Consider the following 26,774-nt stretch of genomic DNA (forward strand, 5'->3'; position numbering starts at 1 on the left):
AAATAATATTTAAGAAAAATTATAAAGAAAAAATATTTTTTTTTGTTTTAAATAATATTATTAATAAAGTATTTAAATGTTAAAAAATGATTTTAAACAATATAATTCTAATAAATTAAGTTAATTTAATTTAATTTTAATTTTCCAGGAAAATGAAAATTTTATTTTACCATTTTTTATAAAACAAAATTTAAAAATTATTATCCAACTTTTTAAGATGATAAGTTATTAGAAATGAAATTCAAATATTAAAAATATCTTTTTGAGTCATTTGAGATTTATTAGTTAATTTATTTGTTAGTCTTATCAAATGCTTTTAATTAAATCAACTAACTTCCTGCTTTTCAGCTCCTAACTTTTAGCTTTTAGCTTATGTCTATATTCGATAAGACATTTTAATTATTTATTGCTTGTTTGATAAACAACTTTTTTTTACTAACTTCTAACGTTTTTTTAAAATATTACCTTCTAAGTTTTTATATTTTCTTCTCTTCTATCTTTAACATATTTATCAAATTTTTTGTTTATTATTTTTAAATAAATCATGATTTTATTAATTTTCAATCATTTTACACTTTTCAATTATTTTAACAATTAATTTTATCAAACACTTATAATTTAATAAATTAATTTTTCAGTTAATTTTCTCAAACAAAATCTTTATGCTTTCAGCTAGCTTATGAGTTATGTTTGCTAAAGCATAGCTATAGATTTATTTACTTGTCGATGGACCAGTTTTCAACATATTCGCTTGGGACCGATTCGACCTTTAATACTTGTTTAGATGGCTCAATTGCTCTACTTTGGACAGTGTTGTAATTTTGGTTCTCCTTTATTATATTTTTACAACAATAAACTAATATTTAAATTGAAAAAAAAAATCAAGTTCCACTGTTAGTTTATAGTCCAATTACTAACAATTTTAGTTTTGAAACTAATAACTTTTTTTTATAATGGAAACTATAAATTAAATACGTGATATGGTACTTTTTAAATAATACATTTTAATGGATTAACTGATTACTTTTATTTATTCACATATGTTACTTTATACTAGTATTTTGTTTATATTGTGATATTTAAGTAAACTAAATTCAGGAGAGTTCATTAGTATGGTAACTCCGTAAAGTATTGTGCAAAGTACATACATCATTGTACATGTCCCTCACTTTTATTCGTAATTAGATGACAGATTAACGAGGGACATTTTTTTTCAATTAGAAAAAATGGGAAATTTAGTTACTGATAAAATGCATTAGAGAATCAAAACCAAACATCGATCATAGTAAAGAAACTAAAAGTGCAATTAAACAAAAGAATTAATTAATCATAATTAGCTTCTTAGTATCTGATTGATTTAGCAACCTCAAAAAAATGTGCAACATTCTCCTCAGGCGTACCTACTTTAATGCCATGTCCAAGATTCAAGATATGTTTCCCTCTACCTGCTTTTCTCACAGTATCAGTTATCCGATCAGTGATGAACTCTTTTGAACCAAAAAGAACACCAGGGTCGACGTTCCCCTGGACAGCTATATTCGGTCCCAGTCGCCTCCTACCGTCAGCCATATCAACCGTCCAATCCAAGCTAACTACATCCACACCTGTCAAAGCTAGTCTTTCAAGCAAGCCCCCAGACCCACTTGCATAGAGGATCAAAGGGAGGTCTGGATGACTTTTCTTCACAGTATCAATGATCTGCTTCAAGTAAGGCAAACTGAATTCTTCAAAATCCACTGGACTGAGTTCTGTTGCCCATGAATCAAAGATCTGAACAGCTTGAGCTCCATTGTCAGCTTGGTATTGAATGTATCTTGCCATTGATGTTGTAAACTTCTGCAGTAACGAGTGCAGGATCTGTGGACGAATCACAGTTTCATAAAGTAATTAAGTGTAATGAGTTAAAGAAATAGTGCAGAACTTGATTAACAAATGACTTCCTTCTCGGCTAAGACTAGATTTTTAATCGTGTATATATCAAAATTCAATTTGTCCCATCAATGTAAAAGCTCTGTCGTAACACACGAAATAAAAGAAAACAAAAGAATAATCTAAACAACTATGGTAATATGAACCATGCTAACTTCTTTTCAGTTTAACCAGAACTAATTTTCTAGCTAAATGACCAACTCAAGGATTTGTTGGCAACCATCTGGACTCATCAGTATATTTCAGGTTTCAAAATGCTGAAAAAACATATTTAAAACATAAGAACGTGTAAGTTGCATGCAATAAGCAACAAGTTTCTACCTGATGATAAGGGAAGATGGTTGAAGATTACCTTGGATTCTGAGAAAGCCAATCTCTTTATTTTTGAGAAGTTTTTTGATGAACCACCTTCAACCACATATGATGCCAGAGTGAACGGTGCCCCGACAAAACCAAGGACTGCAGCTTTATTATCCACCTGCAATCAATACTTCTGAATTCCATAAGATAGTAAAACATAGCGGCATAATACATCAATTGGGCCACAGAAAATAATGATAAAGCAACAATAAAAAGAAATTTAGATGTCAGGTACTTGGGGTCTCCATGAAGCTCCAACATTTACTGGTACATGAAACAACTTTTTAATACAAATAGGAAAGGCAGATTAACTCAGTATCTTAATAGCCACCTACAGGGTAGACAGTTCAATAAAATAGATAGTTCTGCGAGTTTTCAAGATTATATGTTCCCCCAAGTACCACATGAGATATGCCTTCAATCAACTTTTCTCCATCACTCCATGCTATTACAAGCCCCCAACTATGATTCACAAGCAATGAGCATCCACAAAATACAGAGAGTTCTTTTTAAGTCAAACAAACAAAGAATTTCCTGTCTTATGGAACTTGACTAAACAGGCATGCTTCTGCTATAAAAAGGAAGTGGGGTGTAAAAAGGACAAAAGCAGAAATGCAACAGAACATAGGACCAGTCTAACCTCTTTCCTCAAAATTGTCAGTGCTTCACCAACATATGGAACTGATTCTTCAGGAATAAACTCCTTCACTTGATCAACCTGGGCAGATGTGTGAATAGGATCAAATATAACAGGACCCTTACCCTTCACAATATCAAAGGGTATATTCATTCCAGAAAGTGGGGTAAGAATGTCTGAGAATAAAATCACCTGTCACAGAATAAGCATCAAGCAAATTATTAATGGAAACAAAATCAGAACCATAACACAAAAAGTGTGATGAAAAAGCATAAATAAATTAATGAGTGCCAGAGAGTTATCTTACTCCATCAGGCTTGAAAACATGCCACGGTTGCAGAGAAATTTCCACCACGAGATCAACATTTTCAGATCTTTCACGGAATGAAGGATATTTCTCACAGATGGTTTGGTAACTCTGGTAAATAAAGCTTGACAAATTAGATCTATTTTCAACCAACACACTTAACTCATAATTCACGAAGAATAAGAACACAGCCAATTTGACATTTGATTGCATTTATAACAAGAAAGGCATTGGATTTAAATTTACAATTGAAGCAAATAGCATGGATCTTGGAAATTCAAACAAATTCTTGGGCTAAATTCAGCTGAAAAAACCTCTAGAAAATTTTCTGATGTGAATGTAATTTTGGAAAATGTAAAACATTCTGCTAGCCATGTTTGGTTTCAGACAAGATTAAAACTGAAAAATGAGAGTTAACAACAACACAACTATTTACCCCAAAACCCTTTTTAAATAAATTTCTCCATAAGAACTTGTAGGAGAAGGAAATAAGAAGCAAAAAAAAAATCTGCTTCTTCCATAAACTAACATTAGCTTATGACAGCATAGTTAATTTGCAAAAGTTTTCTCATTTAGCTTCTCCAAAAGATGATTTTGACTTATACATGAGCTAATTTTAGCTTATGAAAGAGCGTTATTTAATTTTTCCTTCTCATTTTATGTGTTTATGGAGAAGTTTACCCCAACAGAGTCCAAAAGCAGTTCCATTTTCATAAAGCAACACAATCCGCTGCACATGTGAAACAAAGTCAACTCTGGTCTTTCATTCCGGCTAAAAGAGCAAGTGGTTCAGAAAAGCAACTTCTAGACAATATACACAAAAATTACAACACAAAATACCAAACTAGGCTGTCCTAAACCTAAAATAAAGTTTGACATCTACAACTACAATGGAAATAACTTCATGAACCTGCCTTCATGTACCTCCCTGCTTGCCTCATGAGCCAAACCGGGGGTCTTTCAACATCTATCCCGCGAACTGCATTTAGCAAAAGCGGTTCAGCAGCAGCTGTAGATTTTGGCTCTGCAACTGTTCCTGAACAAGATTTTCCAGAATAACTCAGATATAAAATAATAAAAAACTCATTCATTAATTAGGAAATAAAATTGAAGAATGGGTTTTGAGCTTTGACCAAAAAATGACGACTAAAAACACGCAACGAATTGAAACAATAACAGGTTCATGGCAAAATGGTAGTAATGAAAATCGTCAACTATGAGTTCTGGGCTTTAAACTATAATAAAAAAGAAAATTTTATTTAATTCGGGGGCAAAAAAATTTAAGAGCTCCACGATGTCAAGAGAAGAACACTGAAAATGGGCAACAAATGCCCTGAAAGTAAAAGCCCTAATAATAAAAATAATACCTTGGAGGGTGCAGGAAATTGGGGTGGTTGATTTGGAGGAAAAGACGCAAGTTGATTTTCTGGGTAAGAAAGAGGTGAAGGCAGTGTTGACGCAAAGCATGTTTAAAATTGAACTGAAATGAAGAGTGAAGCTGAAAAGTTCTCTTTGTGTGTGTGTGTGTGTGTTGCGTTGTAGAGAGAGAGAAATTGAATGCAGTAAGTTTGAAGAATGCGATATGATATGGGTATGGATTGGGGAAGGGAGGAAAGATAAGGGATTGAATCAGATCAGCAATACTAATAGGATTCACCAATGGCAATCCCTAATCTGTTCTGCTTTTGCCATGTCACCAACTGCTCCATGGAATTTTGTGACAGTACACTTCCAAGTTCCAAGTTCCAAGTTCCACCTAGTTTGCATTAATAATAAAATGTTAAATGATTAAAATGAAAAATTTAAGGATTTTTTACTGCAGGAATACATTTTCTAATATGTTTTTTTAATATATTTTTTATTAGCTAAATTTTTTTTAAAACTACAACAAAAAAATGGTCTCAGAATTTGAATAAGTAAAAAAAAGTTTAAAATAAATGGACAAAATATGTAATTAATTAAATTTCAAACCTACTTATCCAATTTATTTTCCCATTCAAAAACCAGCTGAGGAAAAAAAAACAATATAAAGTTAATTTCGTGTTGAATAATGGGTCGATTTTTTTTTCATTAAATATATATTATCTAAACTTTCATCAAGACCGATCCTAGTAGTTATTTTCTCTCAAGGTAGTAAAAAGGATTTAAGGAAAATTTCAGACAAACTAAAATAAATTTAACTAAGTTAAAATGACAAAATGGATTAAAAAATGATTTTTTTACAACAGGAATAAAAAAATGTTATTAATACACATTTACTGTGACCCACTACTTAAATAATTTCACTAACAATTTTATAATTTTAATCAACAATATGTTAAAATATGTAAAAAAAATGTTTTTTAATTGTTAAAAAATATATTACTAGTACTCGCAAACAGGATTATTATATATCTCTTTGTCACTATAATGGTTAGTCCTTTTTTCCTGCCAATTTATTCTTTTTGTTACTCAAGTCATTTGTGTATAGGAGTGAGAATATGCAACCTGTCACGATGAAAAATAAATTGTGAGACCATTTTTTTTACCAGTTATTGTACTAGCTTCGCTTATAGATGCAAAATTATTCATATGCCAAACATGCTAAATATCACGATTTAGCATCTATATAGGTAAAATACACATTACTAAGGATTTGGCTCCCTCATTATGCTGTTTCTAATAATCTCAGTCAAATTTCATTTTCAAACTATATTAGGTTTAAATAAAAACAGAGACGCGGGGGAGGGGGGATCCAAATGACCAAATACAACTTAGACAAAACTGTAATAAGTGAAAAGAAAAGAAATTGATATAAAACATACGGATTAAATCAGACCGAACTGATTGCAATTTTTATTATATATAAAAAAAAATTACGACAGCATAACTATTTAATTACAAGGAAATTTAGCGGGGGGGGGGGGATGGGAAGGAAAATGTATTAAAAAATGGTGTCTATCGTAAGTTTCCTTTTGGGAGGAGTTTTCTCTATGATCTGCTTCTGTAAGTCCATAAATGAAGAACCCTTGTTAGCAAATAGTCTTCGCAAGTTGATCACAGAAAGTTCACTAAAGTTAGCAACGGTAAGATCAGCCTGCCCCAAATCATACCTGCAGGTTTCAACATCAATCAGTTTCTAAATGCCAAAAAGAATAATTTCATCAATTTTTTTTTTCAAGTACTCAAGTGTTTAACTGAATGGAAATTACTCTTTCATTTCAATAGAAGGGAAATGCGTTGGATTAATGTTAACCCACACAAGCTGACTCAATCATATGTCAAGTTGGATTTCTATCCACTTCAATGTACTTGTGTACATGGGAAATGGTGTTTGGACATGAAAAGCATTAAAATGGAAATATGCATTTCTAAGATGTTTCATAAAAATCTTGTTTTCATACCAACATCTTATATTATTATGCATAAATGTGATTACTCACGCAGGATGAGCTCCAATTAATGCTACGGCCATCATTGTACAATTGTGCGCAGCAGTTACTCCTCTAGGATCATCTTCAAAAACCACACACTTGGAAGGTTTCCGATCCAACTGGCAAGGCATATAGGCAAACAATTCAAAAGATAGCAGAATATTGTAAGAATGAGAAAATAATTATGGAAGACTTGCAGAATAATTAGCCAGTGTAATTAGCCAGTGGAACCTAAACAACCCTACATATAATATCAATGCCACATCTAAACATTCGCCTCTTTATTTTCACTTTGGGCCTTTGCCATTTATTGTGAACAGTCATTTTTTTGTAAGGATTGTGAACACAGTCTAAGCACACAATTAGCAGCAGCTATTATTCCAAAATTTTCCATGCTTTACTAAGATGCTTTCAGGATCTTAATATAAAAAAAAATACTAGACAAAGATATCACCCCAAAAAAATAAAAGCATCTCGACCTTTTAAAACTACAACATCACTCATCCCACATCTTTAAAGAAAATATTTGATTCTCTTGTCATTGCATTGAACAACATAGAAGTTATATAAATTCAGTGCTGCTGTCCATGTTTGGCCGTAGATGGTAGACGACTACTACTATAACTTTCCAAATTTCTGCAGTGTTAGTATTTACAATTTTGTAAAGATGGACCTGGAAACTTGCATGAGTGTAATTATAGTATTATACTACATGTTGTAAAGGCAAGTGTTAAAATACAATAATAAATATAGTAATAATTTCAAGCCAGAAACATTTCATCAAAAATAGAATCAGGTGGATGGAACTCTACCTTGACAGCAGCAGAAAGAAATCTATGAGCTATTGACTCCATTCCATCCTCTTCTGTCACAATTGCCTGCAAATCAAGTGGAAAATTTCAGGGCATGTGAAGTTATGTATAAATTCATATACTATATCTAGTACATAAATTAGGCTGAAGTCTAGCCATAAAGTGGCCAAGTTATCAAATTGGGGTTGCCCACGAAAAGTAGGGAAAGCCATTTTGTATCCCTAATTCCCTATATAAGAGAAATGCTAGCACAACACTCCATAATCGGATGACACATGTAAGTTACACTAAGTACGGAGTGAGAACTAGTAAATATGGATTGGGACCCACATGGATTTTACCCAATAAATAGTGCCTTACTAGCATTCATCTTCCCTATATTGGATCTAGATCATAAATTGCAGCATAAACAAACTCCTTTATTTTCTTAATTAAAATATGTGAACAGAATTTTCCAAATGTATTGACCGTGACTCAAACTGCAGTCAAAGCCAATACCCGAATTAAACAAGCTACATAGTATTTATAATTGGCAATGATAGCTAGAGAAAGAAGTAAGATCAGGTGGTCTTTCAGTACAACCCAAGTTCAAGCAAAACTTGTTATTTGTACCAATATGCTTTTCAATGCCATGATTGGAGAAAGAAGGCATGAATTGATTTCTTGTACACTCTTCTTAAAACCAACCTGGAAATACTTGCTGAGCCCCATTCGCTCCAAAGCCTCTAACATATTTCTTCTATCAAGACTTGAAACCACAGCACAGGGGATGCGAGCTGTATAAACTGCTTCCAACCAGTCATTGAGGCCATCCATTGGTTTTTCAAGCTAGAGACAAAGTTACATGCTAGAAATGTCAGGTTTTACTCTTCTGGACCCTTGACAATAGCCATCAGAATAAATCAAGACAACAACTTACTCTGACAAGATTATCATAATATATCTGAGAAAACCTTAACTTTAGCCTATTCAGCTCATTTTCCGCCTTATCTGAGAGAAAAAACTGCAAATTAAAAAAGGATAATCAGCAAAGAAAAATGTTCAGAGCAACATTTTAGACTTCTAATGATGATGTTATCTTTAAGGAATCATGTCTTCATAATTCAATGCCCATGTAAAACCAACAAACCAAAAGAAAATGGCAAACTCACCTTATGCAACACATAATCAGCACCTGCATAAAACAGTAATTTGTGCATATCACCTTCTTCCGGAATATCCTTTCCTGCATATGATATCATAGTTATCAATATTGGATGGTAGCATGTAGTGGCCAATCACAAAATGGAGGGATAGTTCATAGAAGGATGACTGTTATTCTGAGTTTTTTTAAGTTTAATTACTCATTTGATCCTTATACCTACACAATCTTTACATTTTAGTTCCTATGCCTAGAAACTACTTGCCTACACATACACTTTTTAACGTGTATTAGTCCTACACCTGCTTTTTAATCTATTTTAGTCCTAGGGATTTTGGACTGCAGAGATTAAAACAGATTAAAAAGTATGTGTAGAGACTAAAACAAGTAGTTTCTAGATACAAGGAATTAAGCATAAATATTGTGCAAGTAAAGAGACCAAATGAGTAATTAAACCTTTTTTTGTATAGATTAGATAATTTAAGCTATATGTATATAAATACTTGAAAATTAAAAAAAAATGCTCAAAGTTCATGACATATTCACAATTAAAAATAAATAAGTCAAGGAAATAAACAAAATTCAGAAGACAGATTCTGTTATTAATTATGACAACTAGGATGAAAATATTATTAATTATTCAAAAAGAATGGCTGCTGCGCACTGCTATGCCGCTACCGTTTTCAAAAAGCTTTTCAACAAATCTTCTAAAGTTTCCATTATCATCTACCAACAATGAAGAGGAAACATTTTGAACAATTGATGAGTTGAAAAAGTTAAATTCTAATTTTAAAAAAAAATGTATTCCCAAATAGACATATATCAATGTTATATCTTAACAAAGGAATGATTATTTGTTATACTTTTTGATGAGTTGTTTCATTCCTTAATGGAGATCCTGTCCTTTTATTTCTATTTTGTATCATTCATCTAAAAGAGCACATCTTTGAAGATTATTCCATCTAAAGCCCCAAAGTAATGAAGTATAACAATTAACATACCCTCTTCAAAGGCCAGCTGCTCCCATGCCTTCCTTTTTAGAGCTCGTGTACCAGCCTGAAATGAATTGCATGCTTTTATCAGGAAATTGGTTTAAATGAACTGGTTGTATGATATTACATAAACATAAGGTGATGCACTTCTTTTCCCAAGACTCAGTCACAGCAGTCAGCCCTACATGTAATTAACAACCAGAACAATACAAAATCTTCCATGAAATTGCAATAAAAGACATAAACTCAACTAGCATCATTTTTAACATTTCTAAAACATGAAAACATACAACAGTAAAAACAACAATCTAGCATGGTTCATTCTACCCCTAAAACTAAAATAAGAAGAAAAAGAAAATAAATAAATGAAACCTACAAGTTTTGAGTTAAAATTACTTACCACCACATTGTCCCAAGAGAAGATCAGTCCATAAGCTTCATCTGGTTTCATAGCATAGCGTATGCGCTGAAGAAAACCATCTTGCAATTTCTCATTCAAATAGTCCTATTTTCAAATAGAATTAGCATCCTTCAGTCATAAATTACAGTATACTAGCATCAGAAAAGTACAGAGAGGCAATTCATCTGATTCTAAAGAAAAACTAGAAAATTCCATGATGACAAAAAATTCCTTACCACATCAACTTTTAGTGGTCCATCTGCCCTAAAAGTCTCAAAGCCTTCCCCATATTCAGCCCCAATAGCCTGGAAGGAAACACCAAATAAGAAGAGTTACAATCAGTTTACATCAATAAACTCACTGCTCCAACAAAATTCTGTAATATGGAGGGGAAATGGAAAGTGTAAAGAAAAAAGACCTGCGCAAAGAAAACAAAAGTTAAAAAGTAGTTATTGAAAAAAATAATTTATTTTATTACAAACATGTTTGGATAAACAATTTAATCAAGTACTTATTGGATAAACTTGTATCAAACAAGAGTTTATGAATATTATGTACTTAGGGCACATGTAGGTAAACATCTAAATCAAGGGCATATGGAGTAAGTGCTTATCATATAAGCAACTATGTATAAGTTGTTTCTACTATTGAAGAGGAAATTGGATTAAATTGTTTTCACAAAAGTTGTAAGCTATTTTCCTAAGTCATCCTAGATAGCTTATTGAAATCAGCTAAAAACATTTTAAAGACGTATCATAAGCTATTTTAATAAGCTCTCCCAAACGCTAGCACAAGTGTTTGTCATAAAATAAGTCTAGTTAAGTTGTAAATAACCTCTTCCAAACAAACCCTTATCTGATATAATCTTATCACATAAGAGCTCATTCATAAGCTTGACTATGAACCTTCTTGAAATACCCTAAACATGAACTCATTTTGTTAAACTTCTGTGTGAAACTTACAAAAATAAACTAAAATAAGTTTATACGAATGTCATAAGCACTTTCATAAGCTGAACTAAGCTCTTCTAAAACACACCGTATATCCAAAAACATAAAAATCACTCAATCTTTATTAAGTAAATAAAATTTCTGATAAGGTGCGTATCGAACACTTTTTAACCGGTGCCCTTAGCCGGACGTAAAAGAAAAACCCCTAATCTCCTCGGTTGGATACAGAACATTGGAAAATATATAAATAATCAATAAAATGAAATTGAACACTCGAAAAGAGAAAAAGGAAAATGAGTAGAAGCGATACCTCCTCCACAAAAAGCTTATTGGGCGTGAATTGCAACCCATTAACAGAACCAAATTCATCGGACTTAGAAGTGCAACGAGCAATTAGCCGATTCTTAACCAAACCCGAACGCTTTAAATTCTGAAAATTACAACAACAAAAAATTCACAGTAAATGAAATAACAAAAATAATATATATATATATATATATAGAGAGAGAGAGAGAGAGAGAGAGAGAGAGAGAATTACGTACCGAAAATGGGAGGTGAAGGGGAAAAGGAGAGGGTTGAAGGCGATAAGGGTGTATTGGAGGAATTGCATGAGAATAGGATATGGAATTTGCGAAAGTGGTGAAGTCCATCGTTTTGGGATAAACGACGATGACGATGACGATGACGTTAACGTTACGGTTACGGAAGCTGAACAAAGAAGAAGAATTAGATGATTATGACGATGAAGACGACGATGTTTGTTTGTTTGTTTAGTTTCAGTCTTTGGTGTGTGTGAGTTCACAAATCTGCAAATCTTGATTATTAGTAGTTGTAATTCTGATCCATAGCTGCGTAGTACTCGCGTGTGGTTGCTACTCTCTAGTCACGTGACATCTCACGAGCTCAGCTCTTCACTGGATAATCAAATATTCTAAATAGGATAATCATGAAAATCGTTTCACTTTATTGAATGATTAATTTGTAAAATAAATTTAATTAATTTATTGTATTTTCAATTTTTTCATTAAATATATTTTACACTTTCCTACCCTGAGAATTTAAACGTTACACTTTTCTCTTTTCTTACTTTAAGATATACAGTTTTTTCCTATAAAATTACACTACAACCTTTCCACCGTGTCTAATTTTGTATTAAAAAATATAATACTTTATATTGAAGAATATTTTTTTTCCAGAAAATTGATTGTTAATATATATCTGTGTATTTTCTTTTTACAAAAATGTGTTATTAAATTATTAAATTTTTATAATATTTTTTGTCATAAATTATTTTTCTATTAAACGTTACTTTTAGCATTTCACCGTGTAAATACAATCGACGAAAAAAAAACCATGTAAATAATTTTTATATTACACCTTTTACGTAAATAATTTTTTATTTTCACATATTTTCGTCAAAAAAAAATATCTCACGTAAAAAAAAAAAAAAAGTCTTGCCACTGAATAATAAAACCTATATAGCAAATATATAAAATCATTGGATGGTTAAATATATGCCACCTGCATAATATCATCTTAACTTATTAAGTTATTATGCTCTCTGCGAGTGCGAGTTGAGTAGGAGAAGGAGGATGGAGGATGGAATGGAGCAGCAGCAGCGTAATATACCATTCTTTTCTTGAAAAGAACCCCATGTCCCCAAGTGTCTAACCTACAAAACAAAAAGCATGTAGATGGGCTTCTCTTGTTTATTTACGGGCTCACTGTGTTTTCACCCCAAAAATAATTAGACCTACAGATATTACTATTAAATTAGACATGTTTATTTTAAATGGTCCGCAAAGACCGTGGACAAAAACGTTTAGCCCGCTAGTTAAATAGGTCAAGCTAAAAAGCCCATAGCCCATGCGGGCTGTAGGTTAAGCAAGTTGTCCATGGACCAGAGCCCAAATGCCCAGCTCTAGAATTGGCCTACAAGGTATAATCCAAGTAACTAGTAGCTTAGGATTTTTAAACATATGTCAAAGTTTGGTTCTTGTCTATGCAAATCGAGCAACATTTGTAGATAGTTGAGTTTCTCTTAACTAGTACTCTACTTCATGATTACTTTTATCTAGACTTAGACATTTGGACTTTAACCCACAAGTCACCCTATAACCTGTTGTTCGTGCAAGCTATGGGCATCAATATAAAAGCTTGCTTTTCAACTCGATCCATTTTACCTAAGTCAAATGGGTTTGACCACAAGTTAAACAGGTAACCTATAGTTTTCTTAAAGAATTCGTTAAAAAACCTACTTTTTCAATGATAATTGACATTTCGACTAATAAGTGATATGAGAGTTGTTAACTTATTGACACATATATCAAATTCGTCTCAAACAGTAAAGTATTCAGAAGTCTGAGTGTCAAATTCATAGGAACTTTGTTTGTACTTAGATTGATACAAACTCAATTTGCAAGCAATAGATAAGGAATTTAAATTAAAAGATAAGATAAAGATTTAAAATAAAAAATGATAAAGATGATGATAATGCGTTTGAATACTTAAAGATAAATTCAGAATTTAAGATATATTGAGGTCTAGCATGTCTAACTACTCTTGATTCAATGTTAAGGTGTTTCTCTATTTAATGATATTCCAATTTTCACTCATATCTACTAAGATACTCAACCCTGATTCCTCGAAGAGCCTCATTTATTTATTCTCTCCCAAAATTCACTTGCATGAAGTTTGGATATGTATGTATAGGCAAAACAAGATCACTCTATCCCTAACAATGAGCTGTTTAGATGCCTCTTTCCAGTTCTTTAGAAAATAAATATTTTTCAATGCCTAATCCCTAAACATATGCATGAAACAATAAAATTTTGCATTGCATTAAATAGATGGTAAGAAAATATTATATTATTTGGCTGCTATGCTCCCAACAATGGGAGTTTAGCCTCTCATTGTCATGAGAGACTTTATACTTTAGGGGACTGATGTAGATAGAAGAAGAGGAATGGATAAAAGAGGAGAAGGGGATAATGGATATAGGAAGAGTATTTTTCCTATTTGAGATGCTCAGGCTTAGGATGTATGGCGATGATCATGCGCTTAGCATAGGATTCGCGCTAAGTGCGCCTTTGGATTTTCTCTCGTGGGTCTTATTCGTGCTAAGCGTGAGCTAGTTGCTAAGCGAGGATACGCATTGGACCTCTCTTGTGCTCTAAGCGAGTTGTCATAATCTTCAACTTTTTTTCTTCAAGTTTTTGCATTAATCTTCCTCCAAAACACTTTTAATTTACTTCTTTTGAATCCTGTTGATAAAAAATTACAGACTATACAATTTGCAGACTTAACGGACAGACTATACAATTTGCAGACTTAATGCAATCGCAGACTCAAATAGGCAAACTTTCCCGTGTATCCAACTCTAGTTATATACAATCCAACTAAGGGATACCTCGAGAGTTGGAAGATATGGGTGTAATTTACATCCATTTTATCTTCTGTGCGCATGTCAGCTAATGCAAAAACCATATAGAAGGACAAATTGTTACGTGATTTGGGATCACTATATCCCTACTAATCTCTACATAACATATAGTCAAATGTTATTAAGTTTGTTTTTGGTAAATTAAAATTTTTAAATAACATAAATATGTGATAATCTTGAATTACCCAGTAATTTGTCATGTAGAAAACAGTCAAAAGAGTGAAGTCCCAGACATAGGTGATAGGCATGGAGAGCCTAAAAAGTAGTATAGACACAACGTCGTATCGATCGGAGTACAACTTACTCGTTACAAAGTGAAGGAATATTTGCCATAATTATGAGATATCATAATTAAGTATTAGATAAGGAATAATTATAAAGATGTCACCATCAAAATGTTTTCTTAGTTATTTATCGAATCGAAAATGAAGGAATGTTTGTCATAATTATGAGACATCATGCAGGGAGTATAATTTTTCTTTTGCAAGTTATCCCTCAGGAAGTATTCACCAGAGATGAAAGCGTGTAAACGTTGGTTTGAGCCAATATTGTTTTACGTTAAAGCAATGCTATTATTTTAACCAGCCAGCTGGTCTGCGAATTGAAGTTTGAAGATTTTAAGTTTCCCATAATGTACACTGATCAACAAATATAAATTCATATAATGGTACAACCACATAATAGATCATACTTCTAACAATAAAATTATCAATCCAATGATAAAATAAAAACCTTCATACCCTGTGGATAAATTCCTCATCACTCTAATGCATCCAACCAGAGCAACATAATCTACTAGCTCCATTAAAGCCAGCTACATAATTATAAGCCAATCATTCAAACACAACATATTTTACAGAATCAGACACTCACAAACATCTACATATATAAATGAAAGTGAACACATGAACCAATAAAGAATGGCATGGGAAGACATGAAGATGCATGAGTAGTGGCTATTCATCCATGCATAGGGATTAAGGATTGAAATCTCATCCCCTTTTCTTATTTGGCTTTGCCAAGGGGAGTGATATTTGAATGAATCCAAATTTCTTCCTCTGTGCTACGAACGGCTTCTGATTGCTCCCATCTTTCTCGGTCTTCGGTGGAAGAGTTAGATCTTCCCTCAATGCCTGAAGCATTTGACTCAATGCTACCTTTTGTCGTTCAGTGTGCTCTTCCATCTCCTTTCTTGTAGCATATCCTTCAGGAACCTGCTTTCTGCTAAGTACATCTCTCATTGAAATTGTGGTCCTTAAAGCAGGCTTTGGATCATTGTTTGATGTTGTTGACCTGGTTACATCCTGCAGAGAATCTTGATAAATTCCAGCTTGATGAAACTTGTTGCAGTTAATAGTGTTATTATACTCCTTCATATCATCCTCAGGAATCCATCTCCTTAGAGCCTCCTTAGCAGCATGCTGCTTTCTGTTTGCGGTTTCAACTCTGTTTAAAGCATCTGTCAAGACTTGTTTGCTGTGTAGAACTTCTTCAGCTGCTTCCTCCAACTTCTTCAGAATAGTCAGTTTGGAAATTTTTGTTTCATCAACTTGAAAGTTGGAATCTATTACCTTCTTCAAGGTTGATTCCTCGGGTATCTGAGCCTTGAGGTTTAGGGGAGAGCACTCTCCAAAAGCAAAAGTGACTTTCTCCGGTTCTGGCAGAACTAATCCTGAAGATCTCTCAGCATTATTAGATAGAGCCTTGATTTCAGCAAGAGCAATAGCTTCTGCAGCCCTTGCAGCTTCTTCCATCTTTTTAGCCGCAAGCCACCTCATCTCAGCAGTCTTAACACTAAATCCATATTCTTCATACACATTCAAGGGCTTTGAAGGTTCAGGTCTTCTTGTCTCGGCCATTCTATTGCACTGCCTAGAATCAGAATTGAAATTATTTGCAGTGTTACCAAAATTGAACTCTACATGAGGTGCTGGTGGATTTAATCTTGTTTGCTCTTGGACCCTCTCTTGAGCAGATACTGCTGCAAACTTTGTTGCTAGCTTTTCGCGTGTCCTCTCCAGAAAAAGTTTCTCCTTCTTCATCTTCTTATTCAAAGATTCAACAGAGGACTGTATCACCCCAAGTTCATTTATAGTTTTGCCTAGATTCAATTTGGCTTGTTTCAACTCTATTAAGATCATATCAGGTGATGATGACATAGAGCATGGGCTTGGAATTTGCATCACCTGTTCTTGATCATTGACATTACTTCCACAATTTTCCTTATCCATCTCCTTAATAACAGTAGTTCCAACTTGTTCATATGAATTTACATCTTGAGTTGCTAAACATTTCATAGCCTCCTTCTGTAATTGCTGCTTCAAGTCCTCCACAATCCTCTTGGTAGCTCCCAGTTCTTCGAGCACGTCAAGCGTTTCAAGTTCCTTGACAATCAAATCCTTCTCCAACTCTGCTGCTTGTTCCTCCACTTTCTTTAGGTCAAAATCTTCAATGTTGTTCTGCTAATCATAGTCTTCTTCTACATCAGAAGATAAACTAACACACGGGGCAGGGATCAAGAATGTACAAAGAACTATCCTTCGTTAAATCATATTAGTAATCCATTAACCGTGCAACCAAATTCCTCTAAGTAATCAAACAAATATAAATAATTAAAGTATTTTTAAAAAAAATTATAATTGAAAAGAAAAAAAAAGTTGCATGTTTTTGCATCATTTTGTTGCTTGAATTGGAGTTTTGGTATTTCACATAATAAAGATTTGTTAAAAAAAAAGACAACCACCTAGTGTTTACTCCAAAATTTGACTTTGCATTGCAGTATAACTTGGGAGATGAAATTCTAATTTTAATTCCACAACATCTAAAATATTTATGCAACTGCATTCATGCTTTGTTAAAGAAAATGCACAACCTAGTTTTTTTTTCTAGTATAGGCCATAGTTATCGATCAAGAAAGACAATCATATTTGAAACATATAAGATTACTATAAACCAAGTATTTAAGTCAAATGCATACTCGAACTAATAACCATGAATTAAGCTGGATCAACCGTGTTTACTTCAAAATTTGACTTCCACTTCATTATTTGCATCCAATGGTTAATTTTTGGAACTAATAAATCGAATGTGTTACGATATACATGTGAATCAACCAAGGCAGGATTTTTGTTTCACTTTAACTAATAGTCTTGAGATTGAGTCCTCGATATTTAAATACTTGACGGAGAAGTATGTAAAAATAAAAAATAAAAAAAAATGACACAAACACACACTCACAAGTCCAAGATGCAAAAAAAAAAAAAAAAAAAAAAAACTTACAAAAAACGGTATCCAAGGCCCGCTACCTCCAAAACGGGTCACGGCCTCTTTCACCGACCCAAACGGCGGTGACGTATCAATCTCCGCTCGGAAATTCACCCTCCGAATCCCACCCGACCCGATTCCCGCATGGGTCGCGGTCTCGGGTCTCATTTCCCTTATGGCGGGAGTTCCGGGCACCCCATCGGCGGCGGCGTCTCGAGTTTCGGCCATTTCCACTGAAACAAGAAAAGCGGGTTTCAGAGGTGAAAAAGTTGGTTAAATGTGGAAGCTTGGACTTCCGCGAAAGCCCCATTGGGGGAATTTATGCGATCCTAGGATGATGGAAGTGTGATGATTATGTCGCGTGGCCGAGTAAGCGAAAGGGGAAAAGGAAAGGGTTTCAGAGGACGCTTTTTCTTTTCTCCGTTGAATGATACGGTGGGGCTGAGGACCATGGGCAATGGTGGTGCGCTTTAAGGTGGTTGGTGGTGATTGGGAGCGTGATTGGCGCGGTGAGGGTTATGAGATGATTGAGTTTTAGAACTGTGGTGGTACCAAACGATACGACCACCACTTACTCACTGCTATGCTAGTCCAGTAGCCAATACTAGCCATCGTGCGCACGCAGTAAAAGCATTCGCCAATGGCTACATATATATTTTTATATTCAGAATCGACTACACAGGATTCACTGCACATGTATACTGGTGTTCTTTTTTAAAAAAACAAAAAATAATATTAAATATAAAACTACGCAAATTTAACATTTTAATATTATAAAAATATGTCAAGAAAAATATAACACATTGATATTATAACACATAATAGAACTTGGTAGTCGGTATCAAAGATCATCAAAATTATATTTTTTTTTTGAGATAGTAAAGTAAAATTAACTGAAATTTTATTATATTTGAGATCAAGAATTTTTATTTTTATTTTTTACATTTAAGACTAAAAGAAGTGTATTTCAATAATTTTAAATTATTATTTGTATTTATATATTGTACTTTCTAATCATTACTTTAATTAAAAATTATTTTATATCATAATTTTTATTTATTGTAAATTTAAAATAAAATTTATATATTGAAAATGTTTATTTATTACGAATTATAGTTATATAAAAACAAATATTTACCTTTTAAAATGTAGAAGATACAATACTATTTTCTTAAAGGATAAATGATCTATTTGATTTTTTTTAATCATTTATCTTTTAGAAAATTCATTTTGGTTATTTATATTTTAAAAAGAATCAAAATCATCATTCCATCACTACAATTCACACTTAACATCATTAGTGAAATAAATATAATAACGACTAAAAATAACAACAAAATGTTAGTTTGTTTATTTTCTTCATCCTCGTATCCTTGTTCTCTCTTTTCTTTCCCCTTGTTCTCTATTCCCTTTCCTCCTCCCTCATCTTCCACCATCTTCATCTCCAACTCAACAACACACACACAAAACACACATCCATTTTCTATGGTTGAGACCCATGCTTGGTTTGTGACGCCAAAGTGTACATAGATCCCCCGTGCCCTCCCCACCACCTTGAATTCCAACTTTTGGACTATTGTTATATACCGCAATTGTGTTTTTTTTTTGGGGGGAAAGAATGCATCATGGCTATGTTAGTGATTTTTTTTTATCAACAAATGTTAGTTGTTAATTGTTAATTTTTTATTAGTGGGGAGTTGAACTCACAACCTCTCATCATCTTCCTTCACCATCAGATCAACCTTATAACTCTGGGTTAGTGATTTATTTGTGAGGAATTAAAATATTAGATGCATTTCACTTGTTTCCTATTATATATGTGGGGTTTGTGAATGTCTTTTAGGTCTTGATTGGGTCACAATGTGGTTGTTTGTCCAAATCGTCTCTCCATCTTCTGCTATTACTAGACCAAGCTTAGTAGATCAGGATAATTGAATTTGGCACTTATGATTTCATCAATTTCCGTAACGACTAACAATGGTGATGATGTTTTTGATTTTTTGTTGTATGTTGTTCAGTTGGAGATAAAAATGGTGGAAGATGAGAAAAGAGGAAGGAGAAGGAATAAGAAGACGAGGAGAATGAAGAAAAAAAATTCTTATATTTTGTGATGACTTTTAGTCGTCTACACATTTATTTCACTAACAAGTGTTAAGTTTGTGTTCTCACATAAGGATCATTTTGGTCATTTTTTTAAAACATAAAAAAATAAAATGAATTTTTTAAAAGATAAATGACCAAATTAAATTAAGAAATAAGACAAAAGATTAAATAAGTCATTTTTTTAAATAATATGATAAATAATGATCTTAAGCTTAATATACAATAATTTCAAAAAATTATTTGAATATATATTGTTTATATAAAATAGGGCCTATGAACTTTTTGGTTGGACATATTATATAAAAGACAACACTTATGCAGTATTATCCTTTTTTTTCAATTTTTTCCGATTGACTATTTTTACATGCATGCATAATTATAAAACCATCACCAACTCATAGATAAAGAGTAATAATTTAGTAAAGCTCTTTTTAAAATGGTAATTTTATTATTCAAAATATCTAAAATTACAATCAGTCATTCTCTGTCAGAATAAGGGCGTGTTATCCTTTAATATTGCCAATAATTGGTGTACAATGTTTTATCCTTTTATTAACATTTATCCTAAAAAGAATCCCTTTTATTAACATTAGCCTGATGCCAATAAAACTATGCTTTTACTATATGGTAGAGCTTTATACAGTTACCGTTTTAAAAAAAAAGTTTTACTGCAAAACTATTTGCATTAACAGGGTAAAAAATTCGTTTTTTAATGCACAATGATGACAAATCACCACTTAAGAAGTCTCTAATCATTATTTTTCCATTTTTTTCCATTGAGTGAGAACACATCAAGTGAACACGTTTTACCAAGGCAGAGAAAATAATTTAAGTAGGTATCGTGCATACCAAAATAAAAGATATTATTATAGCTTCTTCATCATTAGTGTTCATGATTAGCTCTTTCAGCGGGGAAAAGGAAAATGCATGCAATGTTGGAAGTTGGCTGGCCAAGAAAATTATGAAATATTTGATAATTTGATTAGATTTGCATGGAATTGATAGGGAGATAGAGAAGCTTCTTTTGTCCTTTATGAGAACTTAAATATGATTTATTTTTAGCGTGGATTACAATTTTAAATATTTTTAAAGCTGTATTGTTTTTCTAAGTATTCTCTCTCCCTCTATCTTATGATGTAACACAGTGTAGTGTGAATAAGTCTATTAGTAATAATAAGTAAATAGTTTTATGAATATTTTCTTACTTCTGTAAAAAAAATCTTCCGTTTAAATTTCTGTGGTTATTAATAGATAATTTTTGTAGATTAATATTTTAATAAATAAAATTGTACGTTAAAATATTTATGTTTTCTTCGGAACTTCATTAAAACACTTGGTTTTTTGCAAATTATAGAAACTCACCCCTGGTTAGTGGCTTGGCTTCACATATATTACTTTAAATTTCTTATAAAATGGAATAATTTTATAATTTTGAGGAACGCATAAGGCAAAATTAGCTTAAATAACCTTTTATTTCTTATAAATTAAGTTTTTTTAGTATAAATTTTTTTGTTATAATAATGATATTAATAATTCATTGACTTGTTATATTAACAAGAGTTTGATGAATAATCATATCTGCTTTTTAATTTCTTACATGTTCAACATAATGGACGACACATCAAATTAGTTGATTAAACATTTAACTTACCAAAACAAACTATGTGATAATTATTTTTATCAGAATTTTCAATGACAATAAGTGAATGTGTTGTAAACTTTATTGTTATTTCATTAATTAATATCGTTACTTCAACAACTAAAAAAAAAAAAAAAAGTATAACTTACGTCTTGCAGGTGTAACTCTTGGTCTTTATTTTTGTGGAACAAAGTTGTACTGAATTCGAGTTTTGGCTGAGAGAATGTCAACTAAATAACAAGATGCATAGACTATGACATGTAACAGAGGATTATATATATATATGATGAAGAATTCTCAAAGCCAGTAGCTAATCTGACCATCTGAGATATAATGACTTACAAAGAACTTTATTTTAATAATGAGTTTGTCACAGTACTGGGTGCACGCAATTTAAATAGGTCTTGTATTCAGTTTCGAGGACAATCAATCAACTCATCAATCAAACATATCTATTTTTTCTACATGTCCTTAATCACTTTTACAATGTTCATTCAACCTTCAACACTAAGGGCTCTTTAGTTAGAGTAGCTTAGGAAGCCACAGTCAAGAAGCAAAGTCTCATTCTTGATGCAAATCGTCTAATTTTCTTCGGAACTATTATGAGTAGTTAGCTGAACATTCAATTAAATTTCCATGCGACAACAATTACCAATGACTATGTGACTCATCATATGTTATTATCCTCCTGACTTTGGGTCACATATCAAAGTTCCATACTCAACGTAAAGATCGTGAGAATCAATCTAATATATCTAACCTTTAAATTGGTAAAGTCAGTATTATTGTCTAGAGCCCCTTTGTCTTTGGCTTGAGCCTAGAGAGGTAGTGGAACCTCCCAAAGTTTAGGCTAATTAAGTTCTAAGCTCGCCTTCCAAAAAAAAAAAAGTTCTAAGCTCGAGCTCGAGAACATAAATTGGCTATATTGGACATAAATTCTTACCAATTAATTCTTAATGTGTGAATTAAACCTTAACATGTATCACCAAAATAATAACATACTCCTCTATATGTACTTGCTACAATAGAAAAATACATAAAACAACAATAAATTAGACAATATAAGTGTTAGGATATTATAGAAAGATGAAAATAATTTTGGAGAGAAGAAAAAAAGTTTATTGTGTTTTATAGGTGAGAGTTTGAGAAAAAATAATTTAATGTGAGATCAATAATTTTTTTTATCTATTTTTACTCATTTTTTTAACTCTTTTTTTATTTCTCTCCAACTTTAACAATTTTTTTATAATTATTTTTGATAAAAATTAGTTGAAAAGTTAGTTGAAAACTAAAAAAACTAGTTAATAGTTGTAAGTTGAAAAATTAGCTTAATAAATTATAATTATTTACTAAAATTAATTGTTGAAGTAACTGAAAAAATATAAAATAATAAATAATTATAATATCATGATTTATTTTACAAAATAACAAAAAAATCAATAAATATATTGAGGATAAAAATTAAAAAAATATATAAAAAAATTAAAAGTTAAAAACTAATGTTTTATTTATCAAACAATGAAATGAATTTTTTAACTAATAAAAAAATTAAAAATTAAGTAAAATATTTTATAAATATAACATATATCTTGATTATTTTATCTACTCTATTCTTGTCTATGTATCAAACATGACATTAAAGCCAGCCAACCGAGTGCCCGGAACTCAACGGCTGGAACAGTTACGAACAAAGCTTATTTCAATATTGCTAAGTCACCTTTCATTGATTATTATTTTGACAGCAGATTTCGATGTTCCTCACTGAACATACTTTTTTTATTTTTTTTTCCTGGAGGGTTGTGCATACACCCCAAGCCCAGAACAAATTCATTGAAGAATTAAGCATAGAAAATTCCTCCATGAAGGAGTTAAAGCAAAGTCTGACACAGAATCATACCAACAAGCATCTATGCTAATTCACAATCCATTTTTGGCAAAGAAATCAGCTAACATATTTAACTCTTTAAAAATGTGAATCACATTACAGATAAGGAATTGGTCCTTAAGCTCGCGAATCTCACAGAACATAATTTATACCCGCTTCATTAGTTTACTATTTTTATTTTTTTTAATTCAGGGTGAGTGAACTCTAAATTTGCGTGGAATATAACATTGTTGGCCTCTTGATTCCACATGTCTCGCAGAATCAGTATTGTAACATGGTAACGTTAAGCAATGTAACAATTTTATACTACTTGAGGGGGAAACAGGATCAGGTCAAGCTTGATGAGTTCTAGCCTTCCAAAATTAAAAATATAAAGTTTGATTAGCATAAACTTTTTTTTATGTTTGGTCTATAAATCTATTTTATAATAAATATTATATATAAAAGAAATTTAATGATGATAGAATAAAACTTTAAGAATTCATATAGTATTTTTTAAAATTTAATATAAAAAATGCATATTTTATTTTTAATTTGTGAGTAAAAAATAAGTTAAAATTAATTAAAACAGCCTAATATGAAATTAAAATTTACTGATGATAACAACTCACATAAGAATTATAATAAAAAACACATTAAGTATTCAACAATTTTTTTAAAGTTTGAATCTATCCTTTTTATTTAAATAAGTTTTCTAAAAAATTTACTCTAATCTTTATAATAAATAAATCAGAGTAAGTCAGGGCAAACATCTCTAATAAATTTCCTGACCCATTACTATCCGAAACTAATACGTACTACATCAGAATTTTCAGAAGTAAACATCATTTATATATTCCAGCTGCCACATAGTTAATGCCTGTCGTCATCCTATAATAATATTTTGCATTTAATGTATTTTAATTTATACTACATGTCCCTCAGAGCAAGAAGAAGAAATTTCTGCATGAAATTCTTGCTCCAGTGCAATGCTGGTCCGCTGCATTGGCGCTGAATATGTTGTTGGTTTGATCACTTATGAGATACTAATGTAATTCTTAATACACACTGATCCTTTTCGATAGCACTGGGCCATTGTATATATACTACTGTACTCTTGCACATCTCTAGTCATTAAGGTGGTTGATGATGAAAATATTTTTATTTATTACACGATTGCATTAGGTGTAATTGGATAGATAATTACATTTAAATCAAGCTAAAGTGGTGGGTTCAAAATTTCATAATCATCCTTATCTAAGAACTTTAAGACTCCGTGAAACGTGTCAAATTGGATACATTACATTAAAACAAGCTGTTGTGAGTCTGTTTAAATTTTTAAATCATCAAATTAAGTGATATGACACAATTACTTAACTTAAATCCATTTGAGTATTATTTGAATTTCATCTTAGACAGAAATAATTATTTGTCACATTTTACTTATTTTTTGTCGAACCCAGACTTGTAGGTTTCTTTTAAGGATGTCAAAACATATTAACCTAATCCATACTAGTTGGTCCACCACAAAATGAAACTTATACGGACTAAGTAAACTCGACTCACTTTTATACGAGTAAAAAAATATCAACCCAATCTGATTCACCAAAATTTTTATGATAAAAAATAATTTGAATAATAAATTTTAAAAAAATAATTTTTTTTCTATTTTTCTTTAAAAAAATGACATTTTTTCAACCAAAGATATTCTAATGATTCAAATACAAATACAAATTATAGACAAATAGTTAAATAATCATTCAAACATTTAATATAGTTATAAAAATAATCATTCAAATGTCTTCATTCTTAAATATATAAAATATCATTTAAAAATTTTAAAACATCAAAGTCTTAAACACCAAAGTAATGAGATTGATTAGACTAATTTTATTTTCAATAGTTACTACTTAGTAAATAAAATATAATATAATTAATATTATATTTTTAATTAGATTAGGTGGTCAATCTGGTTTGAATATGTCTGACTCGCAAGTTCAATAATTCTGATTAAATTTCTAGATGTATTGTAAAATCTTATATTTTTTCCGTCCAATCCAACCCGAATGGTTCACTCATTTTAGCTCACTTTCACGCTCCTAATCTAATTCTTCTCATGAATCAGAATGTTGAACCCATTATTTTTAAATCATCAAATATATAAAAACCAAAGCCAAATAAATCAACCAATATTTTATTATTTCAGTTTAATCAATCATCTCAAATTTAAATATCAGGTATTCAATTCTATCACTTTCATTTAAAAATTAAACGTCTAAAACAAAATAAAGATAGGAACGTGGGTAGGAAGGATAAAAAGTTGACACGTTTGATAGCATTCAAAATAGAAAAGCACAGAACTAGCTGATCATACCAGCTCATCTCATCTGTGACATTTAATTGCTAGTACCCTTCTCTCTGCTTCGCATTGTGTGAAACCGTGAAATGTCTTTATGACGACGTCTCTAACTCTCTATACGTCAAATGTGTAAATTGACTCGCATTTGTTTGAGTTCATGAATTGTTAGCATCCAATTCATTATCTTAATCGTGAATCTATAGCTTCCATTCATGATATTTCAACCTCTTTCTTTTTCTTACTCAAGCTTGTAAAACATTTTAATTTGTTAGAGCATAATATAAGACCCTTACATTAATCTCATCTTTTCACTAATTGACTTGTGCTCAAATCACGAATAATGTTGGATAGTTTGTGGTGTACCCTGGCAGATGGCAATTGCAAGGACGTGAGTGATTCATGAACATGATTTTAGGCTTTGCCAAAACATCAATTTTATGCACTATGTACATTTACGTGTACGTACCTTCAATAATGGACCAGCCCCCCCACTAGCAATACCCAATATTGATAACAAGTTTCTGATTTTTCGTTAATGGACCACAACTTGTTTCCATTTATTAGTGTTCCCCCATAACCAATTTCACAAATTCCCCTCCCCCCCATCTCAACTATTTCCGGTAATCAATGGTTTATAAATGCCTCACCATAATATACATCATCTGTAAAAAAAATATTATACATCAATCTTCAAATCAATGGCCCAGATGCTTCTAAAAATAATTGTGCAGCTACCCATTCGATTCGGTTTTATAGTAGTTTCTCTACCATATATCAGGCATTAAATTTTGTAGCAATTAATTTGGTCCCGTTCGAAAAATTCCATTTTGAAACCACACATGCTAACCGGTGTATTTATAACATTTGTGATGTTTTTAAAATGGATCTTCCTATCAGTGTCCTTAAGTTCCACACAAAAAAAAAAAAAAACAGTGTCCTTAAGGCAATATTTAATGAATTTAAAAGTGGAAATATTAATTGTAAAAATCATACGAGAGAACAAATAATAATAATAAATAAAATATTTTATGCATCTTAAGAATAAACGTTAAATGACTTTTATTTATGTATATATTTTTTAAAAATATTTTTGTTATGTATCAGGATAGTTTTTTCTTAAGAAAAAGAGCCTACCAATGAGTAGTTGAGTTAACTTAAAGAC

At 31.6% G+C, this 26,774-nt stretch overlaps 3 protein-coding genes across 4 annotated transcripts; all 3 read right to left on the reverse strand.

Moving 5' to 3' along the window:
* Positions 1-1,306: 1,306 nt before the first annotated feature.
* Positions 1,307-4,968, reverse strand: LOC100817154 (uroporphyrinogen decarboxylase). The gene is made up of 6 exons (XM_003538452.5): positions 4,601-4,968; positions 4,148-4,269; positions 3,234-3,344; positions 2,930-3,118; positions 2,282-2,407; positions 1,307-1,857 (listed from the first exon to the last, which is right to left on the reverse strand). The coding sequence occupies exons 1-6, from the start codon at positions 4,698-4,700 to the stop codon at positions 1,342-1,344; spliced, it is 1,164 nt and encodes a 387-aa protein (XP_003538500.1). The 5' UTR covers positions 4,701-4,968; the 3' UTR covers positions 1,307-1,341.
* A 1,033-nt stretch (positions 4,969-6,001) lies between these two features.
* On the reverse strand, positions 6,002-11,735 carry LOC100817685 (uncharacterized). The gene is given in 11 exon segments (NM_001255032.2): positions 6,002-6,325; positions 6,656-6,765; positions 7,459-7,524; positions 8,146-8,286; positions 8,378-8,461; positions 8,610-8,683; positions 9,601-9,655; positions 9,992-10,096; positions 10,228-10,296; positions 11,252-11,371; positions 11,484-11,735. Coding segments are annotated over 11 exon segments (1,101 nt in total). The 5' UTR covers positions 11,592-11,735; the 3' UTR covers positions 6,002-6,156.
* Positions 11,736-15,017: 3,282 nt separating this feature from the next.
* Positions 15,018-18,282, reverse strand: LOC100818214 (WEB family protein At2g40480). 2 transcript variants are annotated; one of them, XM_003538454.5, is made up of 2 exons: positions 17,663-18,282; positions 15,018-16,842 (listed from the first exon to the last, which is right to left on the reverse strand). In XM_003538454.5, the coding sequence occupies exons 1-2, from the start codon at positions 17,873-17,875 to the stop codon at positions 15,376-15,378; spliced, it is 1,680 nt and encodes a 559-aa protein (XP_003538502.1). In that variant the 5' UTR covers positions 17,876-18,282; the 3' UTR covers positions 15,018-15,375. The 2 variants fall into 2 exon arrangements, with proteins under 2 accessions (XP_003538502.1, XP_014619729.1); XM_014764243.3 differs by having other exon boundaries at positions 15,018-16,845.
* Positions 18,283-26,774: the final 8,492 nt, after the last annotated feature.

Source organism: Glycine max, chromosome 11 (genome assembly GCF_000004515.6).
Source record: "Glycine max cultivar Williams 82 chromosome 11, Glycine_max_v4.0, whole genome shotgun sequence".
NCBI lineage: Eukaryota > Viridiplantae > Streptophyta > Magnoliopsida > Fabales > Fabaceae > Glycine > Glycine max.